At 41.1% G+C, this 21,058-nt stretch overlaps 1 protein-coding gene across 3 annotated transcripts in view; it reads right to left on the bottom strand.

The window, feature by feature from the left end:
* Positions 1-5,479: 5,479 nt before the first annotated feature.
* The window catches only part of CAMSAP1 (calmodulin regulated spectrin associated protein 1), a 34,039-nt gene continuing 18,460 nt past the window's right edge, over positions 5,480-21,058 (bottom strand). For 2 of the 3 annotated variants that reach the window (XM_017810309.1, XM_017810308.1), the window contains exons 5-19: positions 20,433-20,513; positions 19,454-19,486; positions 16,158-16,299; positions 15,098-15,237; positions 14,902-14,998; positions 14,282-14,459; positions 13,351-13,445; positions 12,896-12,980; positions 10,096-12,532; positions 8,653-8,789; positions 8,355-8,563; positions 8,166-8,268; positions 7,698-7,813; positions 7,354-7,472; positions 5,480-7,053 (exon numbers count right to left, since the gene is read on the bottom strand). In XM_017810309.1, the coding sequence (XP_017665798.1) occupies positions 6,751-7,053; positions 7,354-7,472; positions 7,698-7,813; positions 8,166-8,268; positions 8,355-8,563; positions 8,653-8,789; positions 10,096-12,532; positions 12,896-12,980; positions 13,351-13,445; positions 14,282-14,459; positions 14,902-14,998; positions 15,098-15,237; positions 16,158-16,299; positions 19,454-19,486; positions 20,433-20,513 (4,275 nt within the window). In that variant the 3' untranslated portion in view covers positions 5,480-6,750. The remainder of the gene's footprint in view (positions 7,054-7,353; positions 7,473-7,697; positions 7,814-8,165; positions 8,269-8,354; positions 8,564-8,652; positions 8,790-10,095; positions 12,533-12,895; positions 12,981-13,350; positions 13,446-14,281; positions 14,460-14,901; positions 14,999-15,097; positions 15,238-16,157; positions 16,300-19,453; positions 19,487-20,432; positions 20,514-21,058) is intronic. The other variant, XM_017810307.1, reaches the window with a different exon arrangement.

The following is a 21,058-nucleotide window of genomic DNA, read 5'->3' as shown; positions in this document are numbered from 1 at the left end:
CTGCTGTTGGATTTTTTTTTTCTTTTTTTTTTTTTTTCCTGGGAGCAAACATTAGTTTTAAAATTCAGGGCAAAACGTGGCTTTAAATGAGCCTCAAATCAGCTCCTCCAAGCCTGGAACGCACCAAAACTTTATTTTTTAGCCTCAGCTTTTAAAACTCTTCGTGCCTGGATGCACAGAGGGCATCTTAGATTGCCCAGTGTGGTACAGCAGCAGTTAAACATCATTTAATTCATTTATTTAATCCTGATTTTCTGTGATTTAATAAATGAATTAAATTTTGTGGGTATTTAACTAAGGGTTTTTTGTTTTTTTTTTTACTGATGTTGTTCTTCTACCTCCCAACACTCAGAATTCTATTTTTCACTGACTCCACAGTTTCCATTATTTCCAGAAAAAAAAAAACCCACAAACATTTTTAGAACATGCTCCACCCCTACCCAGAGATTTTAACCTGGAGATCAAATGCAGATAAGCAGAGAGTGGTTTTATTAAACATTTTAAGCAAATACTGCAAAAATCTATTTATTTAAAATCATACAGAAGGGCACAAACAATATCCCTTAACCAGGGGAGAGAATTCTGGGATTAACAGATGAGTGAGAAAGCTGGAAGTGAATCTACCCAAGGCAAGCAGGGAGAAATCCCTGTTAAATGACTTTTTAATTGTCAGCTTTAAACAGGACAAACCTGGACATGGAGAACAAATTCCTCTCAGTTTCCCAGGACAATTACTGCACCCCAAATCAGGTAATTTTAGCACCACAGACAGCAACTCTTACTGCATAAAACCCCATTCCAGGCTGCAGAACAGGATTTAATATAATGTACAAAGGGGCCTTCCGAGCCTCTCAGCAGTGGGTTCTTCGTCTTGCTGCATCTTTTCCTCTTGCTTCCCCTTCCACAGCAACAGACTCAGTAAAAGAAGAGGAAACAACACTGGAAAATGAAAAAAAATCCATTTAAAACTCTGCCCCAGCTGGGAAAAAAATTAAGCTTCTAACACTGGAAACTTCTTGTGTAAGAGAAAAATATTACTAAAATTACATCAGTAAAATATTACTAAAATATACATTAAAAATCGTGGTGCTGATGGGGCTGGGAAATAAAAAGGAAAGCAAATCAGGGAAGGATTTTTTTTTTTATTATTTTGCTGTAAATTCGGGGTTTTTGAGTTATTCCCTGGAAGACAAAGAGCAGGAAGAAATGGGGATTTTCTCTGCCAAGGTTTCCACGTGAAGCCAAGGTAATTCTGGGAGATTTGGTTGCTTCAACCCCTTCTTCCCAGTGCCTCATCTGAACAGGAACAAATGCTGTATATTGAATTTTTAATCATCCCTTTTAATCAGTTTAAGACACTTCCCCAGAGGTTTGGTTTGTGTTTTTTTTCTCCCCCTCCTAAAATAAATATGTTCTTTCTGAACGAGTTCAGAGCAATGGAGCAAAAAAACTCTTGACAGGATTTGAAGACCAAGATGAAAGTAAATTTATATTTGGCACAGATAAGGAAATAAATTCAGCCCGTAATTTTTACAAGAGGAATGTGCCCATGGTGAGCACTCAGAGGGAAGGAAAGGGCATAAAATGAGTCTTTCCATTTCTTGGAATTTATCTTTATGCCATCCAGGCTGTGTTTTACATAATTCAATTATATTTAAGATCATTTCAGGGACTGAATTGTATTTCTGTCACTTATTCTCTCCAAATATTGAGGAACTCTCTGTCTGGGGACAAGAACAGCTGATTGTGAGATTTGGGATCATTTATGAACTGGAAAAAAAAAAAAATCAAACGCACCCCAAAAAGCAGCATTTAAGAATTAAATTAAGAAATTTAATTAAGAAATTAAGAAATCTTTTCACTTAATTTGACCTCCACCCAAGAAGGGACATTCCTGGAGGAATCTTCCCATCCCTGTAGGAATCTCCCCATCCAAGGTTTTTAAATTTGGTTTCTTTTTCCCAGGAGAGTTGAACTTATCACTTGGAAGAGCAAAAAATGCACCTTTTCACACTCTCACTGGAAACTGGAAATCTTCAAACTCCCCAAAAACCAGAACGAGCCTCAAAGCACCTGCAAGAGAAAGCTCAGAACCCTCAGGGAAATATTTTCTTTTTTTTTTTATATTTTTATATTGACAATGTTGCCAAACAAAATAAAAGAAAAAAATATTTATTTTTTTTTTATACTACACAATAAGAGAAGTCCAGTGTCAGAGCAGTGATCTCAAATTAATTGGGGAATATATTTATTTTCACAGTGTGAAAGTTCCTCCTGTAATTCTGGTGTGTTTGTCCTGATGATTTGTGGGAGATTTATGTGTTTTTTATCAAAAAAATCAGTTAAATTCACCTTTTTCTTAGTTCCTGAAGCACGTGAGAGAGGTGGATTAATCAAAAATAAACTTCATGCTGTGCCCTCTCACAGTGGACAGTCTCTCATGATACAACTTTGGCTGCTGCAAAAAGCTAAATTCATCCCTGGAAATTTTAAATATCTCATCATATAAATGTAACAACAAAATAATTACAGAGGTGAGAGTAAATAATTTTTTTTTCTCCTGTTTTTAATACTCAGGTTTCGTATATATAATTAACCAACAGAACATCTGCTTAGCTTGAGGACAGGAATTCCAATTTTTTGGCTTTAATGATTTATTTTAGACATCTGAAAATACACCTGAGTGGACCACGGGAATATCCCCATTTCCAACTGGCCTGGAGAAGGTTCTGTAAAAGTTTTCACTTACCAGAAGCACAGAAAAACACCCAAAATCCTTCAGAGGTTTCTTCAGTTCTGCAGCAAAAAAATGGTATAAAAATCTCTCCAAAATCTTCTTTCTGGAGTGATGTCCTTCATCCAAAGGCTGAATTTGCAGATTTGGCAGATCCTGAGCCCCAAAATCATACCCTGGGACTCACCCCCTGCATCCCCCTCACCTGCTTACAATTAATTCCATTTGAACCCCTAATTAACTGCAAACCAGTTAACAAAGCTAATAAAATAAATAAGGCTAATAAAGTTAATAAAATAATAACAATCCACATCCCTAAGGAGTGGTGCATTCCAGGTGTGGTCAGCAGGTACCAAATTCCAGGACAGTCCAGAGGGAAGATGACACGTCTTGTTTAAGGAATAAATTAAATAAAATATTTAATTGGGGGGGGGGTGTTGGGGTGTTCTGACACTGCCCCAGTGATCAGTTCTGAAGGTTTGTTGGAGGGAAAAAGCAAATGAAAAGGCAAATTTAAGTCCTGAGAGCTCATTCGTGTTATTTTTAATTTAAATTACAGCTTTAAACAGGTTGTAGGAAGTGAAAACTCCAGATTTCTACACTCAACTCCCCAGTGCAGTGAGGACAAAAATCAGATTTATTTTCTTTGCACACTCAACCTTTCCAGCAGCCCCAGTGTAGCTTTATTAAGGTGTTAAAAATAAGGCAATATTTTCCAAATTAAGATTATTCTTGAACTCTTCCTCCAGCAGAGCAGGATGAAAATGAGACAAGGACACGTCAACTACAAACACAAAGAGCACGTGGGACACACAGACTGATGGATGAGAACTTGAGAAAAAGAAATTGCACTTAAAAGCACTTTAAAGATGTACATTCTTGTCTTTGTTATGTGGGAGAAACTAATAAAAAAAAATCAAAGGTCAGAGGCAGAGCTCCCACTTTCTGCTCCTCCAGGAAGCACAACCAGAACCTCTGTGAGCAGCTGGAAGCTGCTTTTTTATCCAGAGGGAACAACCCCTGGCTCCAACTAATCCTGGGGAAAACCAAGCTCAACAAACAGCTTAAGCTGCAAGTCACCAAATTAATTCTATTTATCTACAGCTGATAATTCTGTTTCTCCAGGGAGGGAACAGGTAATTCCCACCCATGTCACTGTCAGGGTATTTTATTTACACTCTGCTCTCCAGTGGCTCTGGAAGGACAAAATCCCGTGTTCTCAGCAGTGACATCAGCAAATCATCACAATTCTCCCCTGAGTTACTGGGGCACAGATCACCTCGTTATTCCTACACGTGGTTTTTGCAGTCATTAAAAGTGAGGGATTGAGTATGATGTCACTGAAGCCACAGTCAGAAATCCTCTGCCTTCAGAATTCCATAAAATCAACCCCCAAATCAGCACTAACAAAGCTCTGGAGTCACAGTCCTACAACCACGTTTTCCCCTGAGCTGACACCCAGCAGTGAACACACCCTCAAGTTGAGAATTTGGAATTTTCCAAAAACTTTCTGTAAGAAAATTCATCATTCTCCCTTCCACAAAACACTGTTTGCCTTTGCCTCCACATTCCCTGCACATTCACCCACAAATTCTATCCTGTTCTTACAAGCTCCTTTCTCTCTCCCTGTGTTCAGACTAATACACTTTATTCCTTGCCAAGGTATTTCAGATTAAAGTTGTTTTTTTTTTTGATAAGTAAATTAAAACTCAAGATTAAATTGAGTCACTTAGAAAATCACCAAAATTCTGCCACTGACTACACAGATCAAACACCAGCAGCCAAATTCAAGAGTCTGAAGATTGATGAAATAAATCCTTACGAGGAAATAAACCCCTAAACTACTTCCCAGTTTTCTGAAAGCCTTTTTTTTGTTCCAGTTCTTGCACACTGCAAGCAGGGTCAGGAGAAATAAGCTCTGGTCATGAAGTTATTAAAGCTCCAAAGTTATTAAAGCTCCTCCCAGGTGAAGCTTTACTGAACAGAACAGCACATCTTTAAAGCATTATTAGTTCTCTGAGGGGATGAAGTGCCACACCAACAAAAGTACACATGAAATAAAAAGGGAAATCAGTTAATGATTTTTATTAAATTTCAGTGTTTCATAAAATAAATATGGTTTATAATATCAAACAGTGAGAAATAAAGCACAAGCATGGAAAGCATGGTAACAAAAGTTACACTCATGACGGTGTTTAATACTCAGCACTTTAGAAACCATAAAGCCTTTGAATTATTTACAAGCAGCAAACTATCCAACATCATTTACAAAGTTGCAGCAGCCTAGTCAGGGAGTACTGGAAGGGGGGAAAAACCATGGAGAGACCAGACTGGAAGACCTTCACTTTGCCCTACCTACCCAGCCCCTCATTCCGTACCCTAATTCCCACGATGTACAGAACTCTCTGTAATTCCATTATCTCAGGGGTTCATAATTACACTGGCTGGAGTTCAGAGCTCATCTCGAGGATGGTGCAGGGCCTTTTGCACTCCAGAGACCTGGATTCAAGTAACACTTCAAATAAAAGTAAACATGTGCAAACCAAAGTCAGAACCTCCCTGACCCCACAGGCGGACGGGTCGGACCCACGGAGGAGCAGATTAAATTAGGGAATTGCTACAGGAACCTACTTGGAAACCAGCTGGGGCCAAGGATGAGACATGGGAGGATTAAAAATAAAAAAAAGAAAAAAAAAAAAGAGAGAAAAAAAATAATAAAAAAAAAGGAACTGCAAATATACCCTGTTACCACAGACAAAAATTTAATCTGCTGAAACACAAAGACTTTTAAGGTCATAACTCAAGATTTAATATTTCAACATGAAAAGAAATCCAAGCCATTCGACTTATTTGGGCTTTTGAAACAAATGCAAATGTCTCTGTTTAAAAATTGTTTTCAAATGAGAAAAACAAATCAATATATATTAATATATCACCCAAAATAAAAAACATAACACACTCTTCATTGTAGAGCATGCTGCTCATTCAGAATAAAGACAGGACAAAGAAAGTAGAATTACATTTCATGATGTAATAAAAACATTAAAATCTGTGATCATTAAGTGCACCATCGTACAGGAGTAGCGTGCTCAGAGTGGAAATGTTCTATACCTACCAGAATCCACCTTTATTAAAGCAAACAGATCTTTAGGACACTACCTGAAACTGAAATCAGTAACCACTGTGCTGCATTGCCTTAAGTGGCAGCCAGGCACGTTCCAGCTATAGCACCTGTTATGCCTCTTCATGATTGTATTCCAGAGATCTTTACATCTGTGAACAATTCTTTTATTATTTTTATTTTTTTTTAGAAAAAGACTGGCTTTTGCAATCCTTGCAATGCTTATCCTAAACAGATACTGCAAGTAAACTCTGTTCTGAGCAGCACGAGTTGGGGCTTTTTTTTTTTTTTTTTCTTTTTTTTTTTTTCAGAAATCTGAGAGCTGGACTTTACGTTGGCAGTAGATACAGTACAACAACTGGATGTATTAAACAGTTCCTCCAAAAAAGTCTGAAAGGAAGATTTCCCTAAAGACTGTTTAAAAAAAAAAACAAACAACCAACCAAACCAAACCCAAAGCACTTCACCCGAGATCTGTTCAATCCTCCCACCGAAGTTCGGAGCTCGCCAACTTTTGAGAAGGACAGGAAAAAAAGGAGGGGATGAGGTGGAGAGGAGAGAGAATTAAATTATTCCCAATTTGTACCGATGAAAAGCTTCAAGTAAAAGGAAATCCACTTGTTAAAGATCTTGCTACATGCACAGTCCCTCGTCAGCCGAAAGCCACAGTAGTTATAGCGTTGGGTGTAACAGCAGATTGATCATTCCTAAAAAAACACTGGCAGACGTTCCTTCATCCTCAAGAACTCGCACCCACGGTTTCTGTCCCGAAGCTTCTTAAGAAGTGTTTATGGTTCTGCACATCTCATACCAAACGGGAGGGAAATGGTAAACACGTCTTCTCTCGCCGCCATCCCAAGCGAGCAGATCCTTGTCCCCAGCAGATCCTGTCCTGTCATTTCCGGGTCTGGCTCTTCTTTGGCACTGCGGGTCGCTTGGCCTGCCACAGGTGGTTATGGATGGTCAGGGCGTCCACGCTCACCGACATGGTTTTGGCTGGAATCACGTTAAACTGTTTTCTGTCCGAGCTGTACTTATAGAGTTTGTCAATCATCTTCTTGGTGATGCTCTTTGGCCCCGTTCCTGTCAGCTTGTAGATCTCCTCCGTGTCGGGGTAGTAGCAGTAAAGTGCTCGGAACTGGCAGCCGGCGTCGCGGAACAAAATGATGTAGTGGTTGGCATCACATTTCTCTAGTTCCTGCATTAAAAAAAAAATAAAAATGAGGAAAATTCCCACATTATGCCCAGCTTCAAGCCTGCACTTAGAGCTGAATGGCTGTTCTCAGTAACTCTGACTTTCAGTCCTTTTATAAACTTAAAAGGGGAACTGTAAATACGGGATCGTGTTTTCCACAAGGCTCACAGTCGTGGGAAGTAAAGGATCCTCCAATACAGGCATTTTTTAAGAAATTAAATACATACAACACACCACTGGGATTACAGAATTAGCATTACAGACACATTTGATTGTGAGTGCATTAATAATTTTCATGTTTACCTCTAATATTGAATTCTTATGTGGTTCATTCACTTTTCCAGCAAGACAGCAGTGAGATATAGCATTGTGAATAATAGGCTTGTTGGATTTGCTGCTGGGCTCCTTAAATAATTTTGGACCTAGGGAAAATAAACAAGTAAAATTTATTTGTCCTGCATCTATGAACATTAATATTTTCATTCACAGTGAAAAAGACCCTTGGTTTTTTCCAGAATGATTGACTTTTAGAGATATTAAACAGAACAAAATACACCTGGCAACTTCTCACAGTAACAGTCAGATCAAACACACCACAGGGTTTTCTGACCTGGGATTCATAACAAACAAACAAACAAAACAGGCACCTGTGTATTCTGCCACTGAAGCAATAGAAGAAGCTGTGGAAGCGTTTTCCCAGTCTCTCTCTGTGTTCCTGCTGGGATTTCTGCTCAGAATGGGTAAGGACTCCATTGATTCAACTCTGGGAGGGAGATAAATAAAAAATTATATGCCAAGATTTTGGGTTTTGTCCCTCTAATCTCACATTAACTCAGCAGCTGCTGGCCCTGACTGGAACAGGCTGTTCTCCCTTATCCTCCCCAGAACAGTCTGATTCTCCCTGCGAGGTATCAAAGCAAAGCTCTGACTCCTCTGGGAGAAAACAGAACAAAATTGCAAGTCTGTACTGAACACTGGGGTTGGCAGCCACATGAAATAGATGAATTCACCAATCACTGTGTGCCCCTGTGCCAGTGAGCTGCAGCAAACAGCACTGAAGCCCAGCACTACTCCCTAGCACAGGAAGCGAGGAATGAAGTGCGGCCTGGCTGTACCTCTGCGAGGGGGTGCCACCGGAGTGAACACTTTCAGGCTCAGTTGTTGCTGCTGAGGCCAAAGACAGACTGGAACCAGACTGAGCACTGCTCAAATTATCAGCTGCAAAACAGAAGAGAAAGTGTCAGGCACGTTCTGTTAGAGCACAGCTGGAGACTCGGTGAGAGCAAACAACCCCAGAGCCTTACGTGTGGAAGAACACTTTGTCCCTGAATCACTGTAAGACTCTTCACGATGGACCGACTTCGGCCTGGGTTTTTTGGGCTTTGATTTGGGCTTTCCAAGCCCTTGCTCCTCCAGGATTTGCTGCTGTTTTTTCCTTAGATATTCCTGCTTGATAAGTTCCCTTCGAGCCTTCTCCTCCTCTTTCCGTATCCGGTCCTCCTCAGCTTTGCGACTGAAAAGCAAACACACCGGAATATTCAACGTGTAACAGTTTCCTCATCTTAAAGATAAAAAGAAATATTCTTTTCTAAGTATCATTACCGAGCTTCATCTCTTTTCTGTTCCACCTCAGCCTCCAGCTGCTGTTTCCGGATCCGAGCCTCCTCGGCCTTGCGCTGCTGCTTCAGCAGGAACGCCGCGCGTTTCTTGGCCAACTCATCCTCTGCCTTCTGCTCATCCTGCAAAATCCAAAGGGATGCAGAGTTTTAGGGAACAGAAGACAATATGTGAAGCTGGACAGCACAGGATTTCCTCAAATCTCCCTGGAATCCTCAGCAAACATAAGCTTTTACTTTTGGAAATCTTTACACTGAGTGTAAGCCAGAACTTCTTGTTGCTCAAGAAGAATTTAAGAGACATTTTCAGTGTTCCCTTAAGGCTGTGAGGAGAAAAAAAAGAGGCTCATCTTACTCTGATTTGTTTTTAAGCATGTTTAAAGATCACAAAACCTTCTAGGACTGCAAAGTACAATGCAACTATCACGTGGGTTGGGATGGATGGCACAGTGGAATCATAATGAGTCAACTTTAATCACATTATAAATAAAACCCAGAAGTTCAACTCACTGAGATTGAGACAGCCTAGTTTGACCTTCTTGAAAGAGAAATGAAAAGCATCATCATGTCAGCACATTTGGGGTATTTACAATGATCACTGCTAAGGACAAATTAAGACACTAAATGTTCTGAGAGCAGTTCTGACCTCGGTGGAAGGAGCAGAAATATTATTTAAAGAACATCCAATGTAAGAAATACCACTGTACTAAAACCACAACATCTTAACAACAACCCTTCCCCAAGCCAGATTCTGGTGTGAAATCAGAATAATTATTTAACTTTAATACTTATTCATCATGAGCCATTACAGGACGAAACCAAAAGCTGCATGAAAACCAGGCATTTCTTCCACTGAAGGTTCTAATTTTTCACTTGCTTGTATCTACAGCCATACAAGTAAATCCTCCATTAGAGCCCTTGACTTTTAGGCTGCTCAAAATCAGAGAAATTTGGGTGTAAATGCCAAAAAAAATTCCTAGTTCAGCCTCCCAGCTCCCTGACAAGTGCCTCAGTCTGCTCAGCAGGCTTTGACTGGATACCTGTGTTCTGTCAGAATGTTTTCTTTCAGTTGAAACAGGTTCACAGGATGCTGAGATTTCAAAATGGTAAATTCCTCCCTTGCATTCTTTGATTCTTTTTTTTCAAGTATTTACAACATGTTTTCTGTCTCTCAGACAGAAAAAAGAACTCAAGGAAAGAGAAGAAAATCAAGGTTATTCCTGGTTCCTAGTAAAGTGAAAAAGCACCAGGACTTCATACATTAAGTCAAAAATTTCTTTTCCCACAAGTAATTGTTTTTCAACACAACTTTTTAATATCCAGATATTGCAACCAGTCTGTGCAGTGTTCCACCAAAAAGAAGTGGGCAACAACAGGCCTTGTGCTGGGTGAGGAACAGCAACCAAAGAGAGAGAGGTAACATATTTACCTTGAAGAAAAAGCCCACACCAGACTTCTGATCACCTTCACTGATCAGATCCGTGGAGCTATCCTGGTTTTCAAGTTCTCCTTCATCTGGAGCTTTTAAGTCAGACAAGTCCACTTCAATGAGGTTGGCCTTGCTCCTCAGTGGCTCCTCCACCGGGACGTTCTCTTTGCCCGAGCCATCGGAAGAATTCAGCCCTGTTTCCTTGAAGCTGTTGTTCACCTCCTGGCTCATTTCAGACAGAATATTTGCATCTTTGGAGGTGGAGAGGACAAGTGCCCTTTGATTGCTCTCATCATGAAGTCTATAGGTATCAAAGAAACACTTCTCTTGAGAGCCACTTCCAAGGTCAGGACTCCCTTCCAAGCCGATTTCCGTGGGTGTCTTTGCCAAGCTGTTGGGGGGGAATGGTCTTAAATGGGGTAGGTTTTCTAGACTTGGGGTTGGGGTTTTAACTCGTGTTGAGTTTTGCTGTCTGTCTTTAGGGACTTTGAGATCAGTTGGTCTTCCTGACCGAGGAGTCCTCCCTTGGCCAAACCGGGGTGGTTTCCGCAGGCTGTTCATTCCAGTTGGAGACAGGGGCTCCACAAAGTGAATCGAAGGCTTTACCTTTTGGTCCTGAGAGTTACTTCTGGTTCCTGGTGATGGCACTGTTGGAGATTTCATAAGCAGCTCCTGTTGCTGGGAAATCTTTAGGATGGCCTGCTGAAGGGTGCTGATTGTTTCATTCAGTTTTTCAATAGAAAGATCACATTCATTTATGTCCACCTCAGTCATGTTGTCTTCTAGGAGGGCGACAGAAATAATTTTACTCTTTTCCAGATCATGTATAGCAGCAGAGTCTTTTGGTTTGTGTTGCTCAGCAAAAGCCAGGCTTTCCTGCATTTTGACTTTTGCCACTTCTTGAGAATCGCTGAGCATTTCTTCTCTCTCCTCCTCTTTCCCAAGAAACTCCTCAGGTTTGGAACCCAAAGAAACTTCATCTAAGTCTTCCCCATTGTGCCGAGCATACTCTTTTGCAAAATGTTCTGGTTTAAGGGGTTGTGGGCCATCAGGAGACTTCCCTTTTTTAACAACATGCAGGAAAGCTGCCTTGCCCAACTTTAGTCTCTGCCTTGCTGATAAGGCTTCCATCTTCTTCTTCTGAGCTTCTATGGCCCGGCGTTTCTCTTCCAGCTGCATGTGGAGCTGCACCAACTCCGAAGCCAAAAGATTAACGTTATCTTTGTTCTGTCTGCTGGGGCTTTGCTCTCGCTTCTGTTTCCACGTGGTCAGTGGTGCTGGGCAGCTCTCTGACCCATCTGGTGTGGTCTTCTGGGAGCTGCTCGTGCTGGACTTGGTTTCGTAGCTGTTGAGCCTCTGCAGCTTCCGCTCAGCGAAGCTGGTCATGCGGACGCTCCCGCTGGCCACGGACACGCTGCTCACCTGGGAGATGGTGCTCAGGCAGGGGCTGGAGCGCCCACTGGCATCATCCTTGTCCTCGTGCTCCTTCACCTTCATGTCCTCTTGCAGTTTTGCAGATTCTTCCTCCCCAATGTACTTAGTGACTATGGGATGGTCACCCATGGCCACCAAATCCTGCTCAGTGTCTTCCATGTCCAAGAGATCCGACTCCGAGTCCTGTCTCACCATAGTCCAGGTTGTGTCCTGCCCGTGCAAACTGAGGCCTTTCACATAACTTACATTGACTTTGCTCGTTACCTCATCATCAGGTTTAGCAGCATGAAGAAAGAATCCTCCAGTGGATACCTCCTGAGAGGAAGGATCTAAACTGCTACTAGCCAAAGGTCTGGAAGCTTCTAAACCTGCTTCCCCCAGGGCCACTGGATCTGCAGTACTGGGATCTGCAGCTGGAGTGAAATCAGAGCTAGAAATGGGAGTAAAAGTCCTATTGAGGTCGTGCTCACCATGACTGCTCGGCGCTTTCTTGCGGCTCAGAGGCAAGTGTCCTTCATTTAACCTCTTGGTTACAAAACTCCTTTGTTTCCCCTCCCCACACTCATCCTCCTTGTTGATGAGCTGTTTTTCCTTGGCTGGTTTCAGAACCGCAGGCATTAAGGGCTCCAGGTAAAAGCTCTCTGGTTTGCCGTCCGAGGTGTCGCTGTTGGTTTTTGGGGACCAGGCTGATGTCACTATGCTGGGCACCCTGGCTGGTGCGTTCTGCACCTCAGGGTCACCACGGTTTGGCCTCTCCTCAGATCTGATAATTGCAATGAGCTCTTCATCTTCATCCTCCATCTCCACGTTGTTCAGCAAGCTCTTCCCGTTGGCTTTCACTGACGGAGGGTGGGGCTGATTTTTTGGGGTTACATTGACAATGTTGGAAGCCAGGCTGTCCTTGCTGATGGATCTGGCCAGGCTGATGCTGTCACCAGACCCGGGGTCCACGTCAGTGCTGGCAGAATGATGAAGAGCAAACGGTGTTGGCTGAGACAGAGGCCTAGAAAAGATAAGAACACTCTGCTGACACTCAAGCCCAACAAGTTATAATTTGTTGAATTAAAGATCATGATTCAGAGAGCTAAAATTTTTGCTTTATTTTAAAAATGCATCCTGTGTGAAGTGACCAGCAACACCAAGCAGCAACTTCAGATGTTTCCACTTTCAAGAGCGCTTCCTGAAAATCATGTCTGACGGATTTTCAATACAAATCTAAAATCAGTCAGCTCTGAAAATGTACATTAAAAGAAAACAAAAATCAAAATTAAGTGGCTGTCAGTCCAGTTCTAAGGCAGTGATACCACAGTACTACAATCAGATTATGTCCTTGGGCAATACTGTAATACCTAAATGCCTCTCTTACCTGGGTTTCTTCTCTGGCCATGCAAGAACTGCCCCTCGTGGCTGCCCGTCCACGCGGGTCAGAGAATTCGAACGATGCCGCTGCCCTGAAACGGTTTGTGAATTGATAACAGTTTTAAAATGGCCTTTAGACAAGCACTCTCACATTATTTAACAGCAAACACAATAACAGGACTGACTCCTTCCCCAACAGATGGCAGCAGCAAACAGATTTCCTGCAGCTGCAACCACAGACACAGTCAAAGCCTAAAAAAATTAAAATCCAGTAAGTTTCTTAAAAGATCTTGACAATCTTTTAATGCAAACAAAGATGATTTACTCAGACTCAACATTCTCACCACTTGGGTGATTATAGGTTTGACTTTAAATCACCCACGTAAATGAGCTTGTATTTTTATTATTTTATTGACATTGATGGTCACTGACAGTTGAAACACAAATTCAAGGTGGACTTACCAGGGCTGTCTTCTCCCTGTAAAGATTTTTGTTGCTTTTGCCTCAAAGGGAGCAGTGGATGGGAAGGGCTAAAGGCAGGGCTTCCTCCTTTGCCACTGATTCAGAAAAGCAAAAATTCATTATTATAAGATTTTTTTTCTATAATGAGAAAAATTATATAGTTATGAAGTTACAACTGGTAATAGTTACCCCCATCCTCTTTAAAGCATAATAATGTATCTTTAATTTCAAAGAAGTTACTTAAAGAGAAGAAAAGGTTTTCACATGTAACTATACAAAGGTAAACCTATTACCTGACATTAAACTAAGTTTCTGAGCACATTATATTTAAAATGTTGCTTATGTAAATAGCAAATTAGAGACAAAGGCTGAAATAACTTCTTGGTTGCCACCAAATTTAGGTGAGCTGAAAAACCTTGTCATTAACCTTCCTGCACATCAGATCAGGTTTGTTTTCATAGAATCACAGACTGGTTTGGGTTGGAAGGGATCTTAAAGATCATCCAGTCCCACCCCCTGCCATGGGCAGGGACTCCTTCCACTGTCCCAGGTTGCTCCAAGCCCCATCCAACCTGGCCTTGGACACTTCCAGGGATGGGGCAGCCACAGCTTCTCTGGGCAACCTGTGCCAGGGCCTCCCCACCCTCACAGGGAAGAATTTCTTCCTAATATCCAACCCAGTTTTAATATTTCCCGTTTTTTCCAAACCAGAAGCCAGACTAAGAGCTTCTGCCAGGCACCTGCAGGGGCTTTTTGGCATTGGCCAAACAAAGGCCAAACACAACAGTCCAAAGTGTTTCTGTGAACTTGAGAACTGAGACTGTTTTAAAGACCGACTGCAACTCAAATCCGCTCAGTTTGCAGCAAAATGACAACACAAGGCAGGAATTGAAGATAAATTGAAGCTAAAACACCATGAGGACACACTTACAGGTACTCAGGCTCCTCGGGGTGCAGGTAGTACCTGCTGCAGGCCTCAGGGGCTGTCTGGGCCGAGGGCTGCAGCTCTGCTGGGCTGGGACTGGCAGGACTGGCCATGAAACTGCGCTTGGTGGCGTTGGAAATGGGGACAGGGGGGCGGCTGCTCTTCTGCTGCATCACTGCTTTGACTGGGACATATTTTTACAACATTCATTTACATTATTTGCAACTCACACCGGCCATTAAAATGACAAAACAGGACAGGAAGCTTTCAAACTGCAGTATATTAGAGAGCACACCTTACAACACAACGCTAAAACAAAACCGCGAGTATTAAAAATGTGTATTTTCTAGTGACCTTAATGGGAAGAAAGTTTCAAATAAATAATTAAGTAGTGGGTTCAGAGGAAAATTTTACCTGTTCAAAAATTACCCATTCAAAAAAATTAGAACTCAAGTGGATATAAGACTAACTTTCCTTCTGTTTTTGCTGCTTTCAAAGAACCCCAGCATGAATAAACTTTGGGTAGAAAGCAAGTTTTGAAGGAAACATCACCAGGCAACAGTTTCATTGCATTGTGAGTATTTTTTAAGTAACATACTAACATTTATCAATGGTTAAAAACTTACCATCTTTTATTTCCTGAATATCTCTGGGTTGGACAAAGTCTGGTTTGACATTCTCAAACCACCAGAAGAGTTCTGCAATGAACACCATGACGTTAGGCTGGAACAGAGAAGAAGGGAAATTACACCTCACAATAACAAACCACTCCTGATTTACCCCTATTTTATTGAAAGAGATGTCCTTTGTTATGTTTCTTACCTTCAAAACCAAAGGAGCATACAGCATGTCCTCCAAGGTGAGGTAAAAGCATTTGTTCAGGTATTCATTTGAGAATTCTCTCAGAAGTTGGATGTTATAGAGGCTGTCTGCAATTGATGTCACCTCCTTCAAACAGATATCTGGGAAGGGGAGAGGGAGGAGGAAGTTATGGCACTGCTCCAAGGAATTAGCCTTCCATCCCCACCTCCCAGGAACACCACAAACAGGAGCTTCCCAGACTCTGCACCATCCTGGAGTATTTACTGGCTACCAGGGACATTTCTCTGCCTGTTCAATCCCAGAGGGACAGGAAAAGAGGGAAGAAAAGCACAGATAAACCAGTATCAATTCTGCATTAATTTTTGACTCCATGGAGGATTCTGTCTGTCACAGCAACAGAAAAGGGAAGCAGGCTACAGAGAACACAGAGGATGACAAAACACAGAAGCAATTAAAACCAGACATCTTGATTTGCATCTAACAAAATGTTACTCCTTGGATTCACCCTCCTGAAAACACTCGGGAGCTCTGCAAGGTACAACATATGTGGGAATTTAAAAACCAGCACAAAATGTTGATCTGAAGAAGTGAATGCAAGAAGGAAAACGAATTATTAAAAAAAAAACCCACAGTTTCTGGAGAAGAGAACACGTTTGCAATGCTGAGAGTGACAATTGCTGAAGACTGGGAGGAACTATTTTAAAATCTAGATTTTAAAATGCCAAGCTATGCACTCCTACAGAAAAACAGGAGAACTATCAGCTAACACTAGTGGACATGTGCGTTCCTTTTTTTTTTGGCCTATTAAAAACCAGCTCAGTTATTTGAGCAAAGAAAGCCATCTCACCCAAATCTATAAAAGAAAGGATTATTTTTGTAGCTCATAATATACAGGGCACAGTCTTCTAAATACACTAAGTAAAAAAACTGATGCAGATTCTATATGTGATTTGACTCTGACTTGCCATATTCCACTGCCTACTGTGTTGCATTTTTATTTGATAATGTATTTCAAAGATTTAACTTTTTTTTCCCCCCTGGAAACTTTTATTTTACATACCATCCAGTTTCATTTGCTCTGGACAATAATAGTGTATCACAGCTAGAAGAGCAGCACCATCACTGCCATCCTTCATCAGATCCTCCAGCAAAGGGAAGTAAGGTAATTGTCTGCTGGAGAGATGGTCCCGTCGGTAACGCACCTACCAAGAGAAAACAGGGGTTCACATGATGCTGAAGATGCAAAAAGACAAGAGAAAAAAAGGTCAAAAAAAGGCATTTTTGTTAAGCATTGAAACCTCTTTTCAGTGGATCCTTTATAGCATCTGCTCCAATCAAACCAGCTGACAAGGGTGTGCTTTTCTCTCCCTGGAAGCCAATTCTGAGGAATATGGTGCTTCCTTTTAATCCCAGAATGGTTTGGGTTGGAAGGGACCTTAAGGTCATCCAGTCCAAGGCCCTGCTATGGGCAGGGAACCTTCCACTAGACCAGGTTGCTCATCTACATTCAGTCTCCTCGTGTCTGGGAGCAATCCATGCTGCTGGATTCCTCACTTCATTCACACATTGTAATTCATTATAACCAATTGAAGTCAAAATCCTTCCCCACAGATGCATGAAAGCAGCAGATCCAAAGAAAGAGACATGGATAACTACATGAAAACACTTAAAGCTTGGGCAAACCAAACCAAAACACAGCAAAAAATAATTCAGATGAGCTGGTGACCTCTCATACATTACCCACATCCACGGACAGCAAAGTTGTCTCAGAGAGAATCAGAAAATGGCAAAGCAGACAAAAATAAAACCCATGGCCTTTTCCAAAATGGTCAGAGAGAGGAGCAAGGAGGGCTTGATGTGAACAGCCAAACTCTCCATGATTTACCACAAATCAAAATCAAACTCTTTGGCAAACCACCCCCGCCCTTGGGGGGTCTGGAGCTGCTAAAGCCACTCAGCTGAAGAACAGATCTTGGCATTGCCTCTTGCAGTTTTTGCAAGAGAAGTTGCAGGGTTGCTAATTCCTAAATCACCCACACACTGCACTGCACTGGAGGCTGTGTCTGGCTGAGCAGCAAAGCAATGGGACAGCAGGAGCACAACAACTGGCAGGAACCCCTGTCAGTGCTGCAAAACCAGCCCTCTGGCACTTCAGGGCACTAATAACACTCAGCATTTAACCCCCCGTCCTGTCTGATGTGCAGATACACCAGTCATGGATTTAACCATCAGAGGAGAGCTGGATTTTACCAATGGCATCCTACCCTTTTCCAAGCCAACCTGGGAAAGCTCTCTAGATACACACACACACTCCTATGTGTCAACTCAGGGTGGCACAGGCTGTGAAAAAATCTGTTCAGAGGAATGAAGATCGCTCGGAGGAGTAAGAACCAGGTTCATTTCTTTGTTTTGCATAAATATAAGTTAAGTTTCCCAAGGAACTCAAAGCTATCTCTGTATTTATTGCTGGTTTTTTTCCTGTCCTTTTACCAGGTGCAAATTATCTTTTTCCCCAGCCTGGAGCACTCCATGAATATGTAATGGAATGGGAATCATACTGTACCACACGAGCATATTCCACTGGTTCCAGCATGCAGTGTGATATGGCATGCATCAGATCAGGCTTACACAGAGAGAAACAGTGAGATATAGGATGTGGTTATTCAAACAACAAAACAAATCAAAGGCATCAGCAACATCCATTATGCACTGGGAATGTGGTCCCTCGGTCTGGGAAAATAAGTGTGCACACTCAGGTGAACTGGTTAGCTTAAAAGGGTCAGCATTTAGCCACTGGGAGTAAGCATATTAAAAAAAAACACTTCAGAAATTCTTTTGAAACTTTAATTCCTCCTATGTTTAAAGTAGATAAAAATAGTTCTTTTCTAATAGGCTTAAATAGAATTTAAACCAACTGCAGTCAACACTGAGAAGTAAAATCTCTAAGAATTCCTTGTTTCTTGTAGCTTTGGTGAAAAAACCCACCAATTTATCAAAGAGGGTTTTTATGGACTTAATTTAATTCCTTGGTTTTTGCTCAACTATTATTCTCTTAACCATTCAGTCTTTTATACTGAAAACTCTGAATTCTTCCTTATATTCTAAGTTGAGTTTTGTGGTTTGTTCCCCTCCTGCCCATGCACACAATTAATGACATTTGTATGCATTAAAGGGCAGAAATGGTGCTACTGAAATAGAGACAACTCTATATTAAAAATGCCCTAAATCACAAAATAAAAAAGAAATACAGAAGTGTCAGAATCTGACAACTACTTTGAAGACTGTAAAATCTGCCAGTAAACCAGTTTAATTTAAGTTGTAGCAGTGAGACAATCTCTATTTACCCCTTTGGTTTAAGATATTTCAGATTTTTACTGCAGCCCATATATTTGGTTCAAACAAAGGATTAGGAGGCAGCAGTGGGACTGAGCTCTCTGTGGGAAGGCAGAGAGGTCACGGGGACAGGGAAATTCCCCATCACACCTGCCTTTTCCAAGGAATCAGCAACTGAGACAACAACTCCCATCTCCCCAGAGAGAAAATGAGCAACACCAACTCCTGCAAGTGCAGGAGAAAGGGCATCAAAGCTCAAGGAAGCAAAGGAACAAAGGAAAACCTCTGCAAGTTAAAATAAACCCAGAACACTCCGACAGAACAAAGCAGGATTTTATACCACAAGTACAATTTTGTTTTTTTTTTATAGAGTGGGATTTTTTTTTTTAAAGAGTGGAATTGATATTCCACTTTCACATTTCAGCATCAAGAAAAACAAGCATTTTGTTCCAATATGCAAACTGTCTCCCCTCCCATTTGCCAGCTCAGGCTCATTAACTGGGCAGGTGTCACACGGGATCCAAAGTGGTCTGTCCAACCTCCCAGCCCCATCCCAAGGAATAACAGAGCTCTGGTCCTGACAGACTCAGGTGCAAGAGCAGTGTAGGAGCATTATTTAAGCACAAACATCTGAGTATCTTTATGGATTCCAGGATCAAACAGCCATTTTGATCCCTCACCTCCGTGCTGGGATCAGTTCCCTACTTACAACAAAAATACAAATATTCCAACTATTCATTCTCCAGAGTTTTCCTGCTGCTGCTCCATCTCCCTCCCTCCCTCCTGCAGTGTGGAAGCAATTTGGGGATGCTGTGATTATGCTGGATGCTGTACAGTATGCAAAAAGCGTGTCATGGAAGCAAAGCCTGATGACCCAAAAGCTTACAAAAAAATAATAATAAAAAAAAAAAAGTGTTTTTCAAAGAGCAGCTAAGAAGCATTTTAATGGAAGCAAACACTCTGAGGAAGTTCAAAAAGCCATGGTTTTGTGGATGACAACTGGTGTAAAAGTAGTTCACTTACAGGTACTAATTTCCAATACCATTTGGAGGGAGACTGCTCAGGAAGCAAGGAAAGGAACGTGGGAATAGGAAAGGAACATCAGCAATGCAAGTTAAAAGCAGTAATACTTAAATGCACTTCAGCAATAAACACTTTCATATTTTAGAGGGGTTGTAGCCTAGAAATTTAAAGATATTAAAATGAGTCCCAAGAGCCAATAGAGTCAAATAATTAAAGGCATCCTTCAGACTATGCATCAACTTGTAAATTAAACAGCTCTTTAGCTCCTTATTTTTGAAGGATATTATTTTCCATAAAAGGCACTAACATGAAAATTAAACAATTGTGCCTTGTTCAAATGTCACACTTTGATCCCCTTTGCCCAGCAATGCCGATTTGAGGAAAGAACATACTATTTATAATTTATGAAATCATAAATTGGGAGCTCAGAGAGCTGACAGACATTATGTTTGACATTCTCCAGAAATGAAAGTGTGCTATATTTTGCAATATCAGTGCATTGTGATATAATTTCAAGGGGAGAAGCTGGAAAAAACTACAAACACACACATGTAACATTTGAATGCCAAGAGTATCCTTACTGGACAGAACCTGAATAAGTCTCTGAATATACATTAGACAAATAACCCATGCAAAAAAAAAATACACCCCAAAAGCTTTCAAAATATATAATATATATTTTGTGCTGTGAAAGCTGAGTCACATTTACCCATGTACAGTTGATACAAGTTATTTTAAGTTGAAACAAGCTGTTTTCATCCAACTGAAACTTAAAGGAAAGTCAGAAGATACCAGTGGGCTCCAAAGGTAAGGAAGGAAGGAAGGGCACTGATGACAGAGATAAAACAAACTGGATGCACAAAACCTCAGGAGTTTTGAGGACTGGAGCCCTCACATTTCTCTGACAAAGAAAATACTGATATTTAAATCCATTCATCATCAACACACAATATCAAGATTGAAGACAAATTTGTTTTACCTTTTGATGCCCTGGACTTTCCATTAGTTGCTGTTTTAATTTAATCTCTTTCTCTGTTATCTCTCTCATTTTAAGGTTCACCTAAAAGGACATCACATAGAAAGTATATTAAAATACATCTGAATATGTTTCCACAAGTCAAGTGTTCCTCCTCCCATGGAATGGTCAATCCATTCTACAAACACTAAAAGTTCACAGAATAACATGTTGCAACAGTTTTCTAGAGCAATTCTCTATTTACAGTAGCTGTAATCACAACTAGGGAATCCTGGGTTTGCAAGGAGACATTCCCCTTGGAATGTGACTCTGGTGTCACTCAAAAGGGTTACAGTAACTTAACTGCTGCCCTTGGAAAAGTTTCAGTATTTCTGGTGAATGTGTTCAAGCTGGTTAGAATTAACTCCACCCTGTTATTTAACATGAAACAATCCTTCACCTAAAAAAAAAACCAACCAAAAAAACCCTACCTCACAGTCTGAAAATAAAGAACCCAATTTCTACAGTTTTCCTAACTTAGTTCCTAATTATCTTCCTCATTTTAAAATTTACCAGCTTTACTCATCCCTACAAAAAAGGAACTGCAGAAGTGGAAAAAGGTGACAGGAAATGCACCGGTGAGAAAGACG

Source organism: Lepidothrix coronata, unplaced genomic scaffold (genome assembly GCF_001604755.1).
Source record: "Lepidothrix coronata isolate B3197 unplaced genomic scaffold, Lepidothrix_coronata-1.0 Scaffold28, whole genome shotgun sequence".
Taxonomy (NCBI): Eukaryota; Metazoa; Chordata; class Aves; order Passeriformes; family Pipridae; genus Lepidothrix; species Lepidothrix coronata.
This window is presented reverse-complemented; position numbering and strand designations above follow the sequence as displayed.